Raw genomic sequence first — 7491 nt, forward strand, 5'->3', positions numbered from 1 at the left:
ACTAGGAATATTAATACAAAGTTGTCAAACAATCATTCCATCAATAGAACTAAAGTGTTCGAGAAGATCACTATAGGAACACGGTCGATTTTAATCGCAAGAATAATTATACTGCAAAAGGATATTAACTTTTCTGAACTCCATTAAAACTGAAGCTACGAACTTGTACTGCGTATTTGAATATACTATGCGATTATGATTATACTGACACGAAAATAAACAAGACAGACTTTCACTCGGAACTTGTATAAGACATTTTTTACTTTTAATGAACCTCGGTATCTTATTTCCTAGTAAAATTGTTAATACACTGATCGCTTTCATTATCGTATGATATTTTCAGTTTATCTCAAAGATAAAAGATCCGAACCCCTTCATTCTAACATATTCGATAATTCCAACGTTAATGTCGCGAGGAAGACAGCAATTTTGCCGAAAACACCTGCGTACTGTCGGCAATATAAAAAATAAAAACCGTAAAGCTGATTCATCCTGACATGTTTGACAGTCCTAAGGTTAATTCAGGAAGAAGATGTTAACAACCGAAACCCAAACAAGCGTGGCCATCCTCGCGGCGATAGTTCGCAGCTGCGCTCATTATTTCAAGGTGCTTAGCTTGAAGTGTAACGCGAAAAAAAGCCACTTACCTTTCTTCTCGTCATCCTCGTCCGCGTGATCGGCACCATGATGAAGATGATGGGCGGTTGGATGGTGGCTAGTTATCGCCGGCACCAGGGGGTGGTTCCCTAGTGCCGGATGTGGATGATGAGGATGATGATGACTGAGGAACCTGACAGCGGCCGCGGCTGCTTGATGCTGAGCTTGCATCGTCTGCTGTACCTGGCTTTGAACCTGTCCGAGGACCGGATGATGTGGTGGCCATCCTGTCAGATGAAACGGAAACACGGGTGTCGCCCTCTGAAACAGTCTGGCCGGAGTCAGGAGGGAACCACCGGAACCAGTAGAGCCGCTACCAGGAGGCAGTGGAAAGGACAAACCACCTCCTGGTTCCAGGACCATGTTTGGGACCAACTTGACGACTGGCTGTCTCTCCACCGGAGAGATTTCACTTATTTTGCATCTATATCCCTCTACTTTATCCTCGATACGCTATACTTTCGACGATCGTAGTTTCCTCAACTTCATGGGAACTGACATTCGACGAGAACAGTTGTTGCAGGTCTGGACACCTCAATTTCAGAGTATGACGCACGTGAGATAAGTTTTCGATGATGTACCAAGAAATCGTTTGTTTACATCTTACATGGAAGATTTAAGTTTAAGATTGATGGAATTTAGAGGTTCCTTTTAGATATATGCAGCAAGATTGATCATGTTTGTTGAAGATCGGTAGTCGTGGAGGTGGAAGGATGGCGAATGTGTTTGCGAGTGAACGTGCTCGTGGTAAGTCGACAGCCGTCGGAAGGCGTGATTCGAGGTTTCCGTCAATGGCAATCGACCTTTTTGCCTTTTAAAAGAATCCTTGCATCGAGGATTCCATGTAAATTCTTCCTGCCAGTATTTTCAGCTTCTATGCTTCAGTCTTTTATCTAATATTCAAAGTCCTCGACGATTTTCTCCCAAATTCCAAAAAATATAATCCCACCAAGTTAGTCAAGCAGAATTTCATGAAACACGTATTTCGAGAGTCCATTTAGTCCTTTCGCGAGTACAGTCTCGGTAACTAACACTCCAGTTTCACGCCACGATTTCTCATTGTCGGTCTTTTCGAAATCAAACTTTCCATCCGGAATCTAATCTTCACCCTGAATGTTCATGTTTCCGTCAATTTTGCGAATGAACCCGCCAAACCGCAAAAGTCACTAGGGAAACTGGGCCATCGTTGAAAACACAAGTCCACGGTGCACTGGTCGACGATCACACTTGTTAAAAACTGTTTAGAGGTGACGGTGTCGTCGTACCTGGACATCAGGTTACGCAATCAGCAGCAACGAAAACACCGATCAGCTGACGAGATTAGAGAAGAGCACGGGTCGTATTTGTGTATTTGGCAGTCCGTGGGGTGAATTCGAGCGCGCAACGGAACGGATTCCAGGGATTCCTTGCTGGCAAGGACCTGTTAGTGTTAGGACCACTACGGCACGAGCCAACGGCACAGCACTATCTGCCTGGAGAGTGAAGTCAACGGCTCCCCTCTGTCCACGGAGTCAAAACTGGTTTGGGTCGCCACCCAGAGGCTTTGGATTGGTCGGACAGATGGTGGGTTCACGGGTGCCACTCTATTCCTGGCCAATGAGGACGGATGGATTACGGAGCGAACTCCGCCTCGTAGACGGTTTTTTTGCCCTGGAATTGAATCGACGCCCCTTCCTTGCAGTAATGGTGGTGCCGTAGTGGGGATGAATCAATTGGTGGCTGCCCTGAAAGCAGCCGCAAGATGGCTCCTCCCTTCCCCACAGCATTCGGCAAACCACCCCTGTCGTGGAGCCTAGGCAGCAGCGTCGACCTTAGCCTCTAATGCCGTCAACGAGATGCGCACTTCTACAAAGTTCAAATTTTTTTCACCACAGAAAACTATCCTCCTTCCTTTATTTCTCTTCCTTTATTCTTTCACCTTCTCTCCTCTTTTTTTTTTTTTTTTTTTCTTATTAAACAACTCGCAACTGTCCTCCGGAGGATTTCACGAATACAGACTTGAAGAGATCGACGCAGAAATATTCTGGGAAAGCCAGAGACGATCGAAAGCACGATGAAGCTTGATCTCCGCCGTTGTTCATCTTCGAGGGAACGAGCCCGACAACGTTTCCCTTTCTTCGCGATCGTTCTCCGACGATTGTTGTGCTTCCACCACTCCACTCCCACCCCCACCAGACGAGTATCTTCCACCCCTCCAGCCCTCGAGGGCACGATCCTCTTTTAATAAGAGGAGCTCTGAGCTCGGAGGCGTTAAGTAATTACATCTATTCTCTTCTGGGGAGGAAATTACCTGTGCCTCGGGGTGGGAAAAATTAGGAAATTAAAATTAACCCCCGCCACCGGGCGTCGTGTCGCCTCTCCCTCCTCCTACACCTCCTCCTCCTTCCCGTTCGCCATTCCTGTTCCCCCTCAGCCTCTATCATCCTCTCTTTCTCGCGCCTTGCTTCTCGACTCGGTGCACTCCGTGGCTGGAACTCTTCGTACTCGAATTTAGGAGGAGCCGGCGGCCATTACCGCTTACGTAATCTTTTTACAGTGGCGGCAGCACCTTGTTAAGCAAAGTTATTTAACGCGGGACGTGGGGCTAGCTTGGTTACCGACGTGTCCTCGTCTATTTGGATGAATAGGTGAACGTATTGCGCCGATCGACGCCGGAATTCGACGCTTTTCAACGATCTTGTGCTGACTGAAGATCCATGGCATCGTCTGTTGCTTCGTATTTTGTTACTTTGTATTACGGAAATGATGTAATGGCTTTTCCCAGCAAGTAAAGTTGGACAAGAAATTTGATAAATTGTTTAACCTTTACGTAAACTTGGCTGGGTCAAGCGCGAAGTAATACATTGACGAATATTGTTGCTTCGTGAATCGAGGAATCGATAGTGAGCATATTTTTAGCACTTTGAGGTTTTATCTATTGATTAATCGAATTATAAATATGCTCATTAACGTCAATAAATGTTCTGAAGATCGATGAATTGAAATTGACCCGCCAAACGCATCGTTCGTTTCTTGTAAGAAAATAATGTAAAAATCTCATAAGACGATTGGAATAAAGATTCGACTGCTTCGCGTACCGCGCGTCCCACCCCGTGAAAACTTGCCGGTTTGCTCCTTGAACGTGGTAGACAAACTCGTGTACACAGTCTAGAGGGAAACTGGCGAGTTCCTAATTTACACAGCCGCCACATTCTCCGAAGCCCTTTTGGTCCAGACTCCTGAGTGCCGTCGGAACTTTGCCGACGATTAAAACGCTTTAGTAATTAACTGGGTCTCCTCACCTTCCGCGGTAACAGTTACCAACCCACCGGTATGCTCCTTCTGCCAACCAGTGGCGAGGATCTTTCCTCTCTCACCCCGATTCTCCCTTTCCTCTTCTTACAGGCTCGACCTCTTCTTCTCACCCTCTTTTCCCTCCCTCTTTCACGCCACTTCTGGCCTGCTGGCGCATATTTAGGGATCGCCGGTTAGAGGTTGCCCGGGCAACCAACGTCGAGAAACCCTCTGTCGTTGCCAGGGCAACCTTCTCTCGCTCCTTCATCTTCCCTCCAGAAACTGCTTCACCACCACTGGGCTGGATTCAATTCGTGAGAGCGAGAACGAATCGACTCTGGCTTCGGTAGGTGAAGAGGGTGTGTGTTAGACTGTGCATCCGGTCGCTACGGGAAAAGGAAAAAGACGCCGCACGTTCGGTGATTGTATTTGATAGCCCGACCGTGGACGTGGAGAATGAACATTCGACCTTGATTAAAGCGGAGCCCCCGGATTCTTTCCGTTTTCACGGAATCAGCTTCTCTGAGCTTGCCAGATCCTTGCGGTGGCAATTCTTCGATTCCGAGGAATTTAAAGCTGCAGGTACCTGAAAAACATGTCGATTCGTTATTTCTGGCGATGGAACAGAGAGTTTTGGTTTGGTTGAACAAAATTTGTCGTTCCAAGGGAAGAAGATTTCTGTTTCCACAAAGGAAAGCATGATAATACTATCATGATAATACTAATACTATTAGAATCGTCTAATTGTAAATTATCACTTAAAGAGATATATTTTGCTTCGTGACGTATGCCTGGAAAATCTTAAAACTACTGACCATCTTAAATTCCACAAACATCAAGTTAAAAACGCAGAAAATCCCCGCAAGCTCTAAGAAAAATGTATTCACTCTATGTAAAATTCTAAATTGCACGAAGTTTTCGAAAAACTGCGAGATATTCCGTGCTCGAGATTTCCGATCTTACCCCGAATAGTGCAAGGAGAATCGTCACGCGTCCGGTAATCGGATCGGAGGACATATGAGGCGATCGTCTAGCCGATAAAAAAAGCAGCGTCTTGCCGCGTGCATCTCTGTTCGCGTTCGTAATAAAGAAAAACGGGCGCAGCGACGGGGCGAATTTCCCTGACGTTGCGTGAAAATTCCGTGGGCGGTGGCGCGGTTTTCGCGAGAGCGGACCGAGTCTTATGAAAAATTGATCGGGCACGATATCTCACGTTTAGGCGAATCCGTTGAAGGAAAGCAGGACACGCGCCGCTCGTCCATCAAAAAACGCGGCAAACGAGTGGCGGGAGCCGGTGCTTTAATATAAAACTTAAATAACGATACAGCGCGGTGCCATGACGAAAATGGGAAATAATCTTATGAATAAGTTCTTCCCCGGGGCGTGCTTGGCTCATCCGACTCGCCACGAGATCGTTGCAAATTTGAAAACCCTCTTCCGCGATTTTACAAATTATCCCGACATGATCGTCGTGACGCGGTCATGATTAATTCCATCGCAAGTCCTCCGTTCCTTTCGTTCAGTTTGCAAACTTTCATTTAGTTACTCTTCCGAGAGGATAGATAATCGTTGATGATGTAACTCGAAGACTCTTTATCGGAAATTCGAAACTCATTTTAATTGTGGGTAAATTCTTTCTCTTCTTTTTCCATTATTTGTTTCTTTATTTATTTATAATCGCTTCTACTGCTCCTGTAAATTACTGATGATGCGAACGAATTACAAAAATTAAGATTGAGGGTGAATATAAATTCGCGCATTCTCGGTAATTATATTTATGGCTATTTGGTTATCACACGGTTATTTCATTACGAAATGATTTCATGTTCAAAACAGAATGTCTAAGATGGTAATAAAGAATTCGATTAATAGGAGAAATTAAGGATAAGATTGTTATAAAGATATTTTACTTCGAATGTGCGAATTATTTATCATAGAATTATTATAAAAAAGCAGGTCTTGACAAGATATAGTTTTATTCGCCATTAATTGTAGAGCTGCGATTTTCTTTGTTCTAAGATTGATTTATGAATCTCGAAATTATTATACTCGCTTAGCCCGAAACGCGCATGAAAGTTTTAATTACAAGACTCGCATTTATTTACGATAATTGCTTATTTATTTTGAATAACAACCTGACATATTGCTTTCTCGGAAATAAACAGGCTCGATTGATAAATTAGAACTTTCCTCGGAATTTCAAACAGACTTTCACCTTTCCCAACCATTTGTCATTTTTTAATTGCGATTTCCTTCTCGTAGGCTTAAAGTAACACGAGCGAGACCTCTCACGTACATACACGTCTAGCTATCTCTTCTTAAAGACACCGGCTATTACTCGTTTTTAAGTAATGACGTACATACGAACGACGAGTGTTTGGATTTCATTAGCGAAGAACATCGCTGGAAAAAGAAAAAGCGAATAAATATGCTAATAAATTATTTTCCGCGTGTATTACTTATTCTCTGGAATTTTTTATTGCCACCTGAGAACACTAACTACCGGGAGTGTTTTTTGTGCGATATTGTACGCTTGAAAACCTCTATCATACGCGTACACGAGTAGCCACGTAATGATATAATGATACGGTTCACATACGCAAGCAACGTGTTTAGATTTTCTTTACGCGGTGACGCCACGATGGGGAGAAATACATTCAATTCAAATGGACGCGTGCACGCGTTCCTAATAATTACCTACTAATTGATAAATTAGAATCTCAACACGCACTCGATTCTCCTCGCATCAACGCATTCCGCTCGTTTCAATTTATAATTCATTCAATCTGCCGCAATCCTCTCTGTGTTTAACATTTGCATTATCATAAGTGCTACAAATCGCGAGAATTTAAACAGACATTGTGGATAATTCGATTTGTCCTGTTATTCGATTCCCCTGGCCTTTATTATATTAAGTGACTTAGAACCCATTTCTTTTAAATTTCCTCTTGATTCGAGTGAGTAATTTATTCACGAGAATTATTTTAATCCCTAGCTTTCAAATCAGTGCCAGAACTATTAAATGCATAAAACTGATGCATTTCAGATTTATACTTTCACAATTACCCACTAAAAGTAGCTACTCTGGAACGATTAATGTTGATATTTACTGAGCCAGAAATATGATTATTGTATCTATTTATTTTCATCTATACGAATATCATCATATCCATCTAGGTAGCAAGGTAGTTATACCTAACGTTATGATTGGTAATATTAAAGTGAAAAAGTATAATCGACCATAATTTCTTCTCTGATAAATAAACAGAATTCCAGTTACAGGATATTAACCTTTCAAATACTTGCAAATTTACCGATACTTAATAAATCTTATTAAAATTCTTTGCTTGAACACGTCTCCTTACTTTTCCAACACTATAAAATCCTCTGTTCTCCTCTACTACCTTTATCGAGTAATGAAAATCTCCGAAACGACATAATACTTTTATTCAGTTTAGTTATTAAGTTCCTTGTTTATTTCTCCCAATAGTTCAACAATCCAAACTTTTTCAACCGAGAAAGAATCGGCGCGCCCCAAACACCGGTTCAATTACCGGTTAC

General features: G+C 43.1%; 1 protein-coding gene across 1 annotated transcript in view; it reads right to left on the reverse strand.

The window, feature by feature from the left end:
* LOC117243171 (protein zerknuellt 1-like) overlaps positions 1–3434 on the reverse strand; it is a 45926-nt gene extending 42492 nt beyond the window's left edge. Inside the window, exon 1 of the mRNA XM_033510420.1 lies at positions 648–3434. Coding sequence (XP_033366311.1) covers positions 648–1020 — 373 coding nt within the window. The 5' untranslated portion in view covers positions 1021–3434. The remainder of the gene's footprint in view (positions 1–647) is intronic.
* Positions 3435–7491: the final 4057 nt, after the last annotated feature.

The sequence above is a fragment of the Bombus vosnesenskii genome, unplaced genomic scaffold (genome assembly GCF_011952255.1).
Source record: "Bombus vosnesenskii isolate JDL3184/JDL3185 unplaced genomic scaffold, Bvos_JDL3184-5_v1.1 scf7180000013265, whole genome shotgun sequence".
Taxonomy (NCBI): domain Eukaryota; kingdom Metazoa; phylum Arthropoda; class Insecta; order Hymenoptera; family Apidae; genus Bombus; species Bombus vosnesenskii.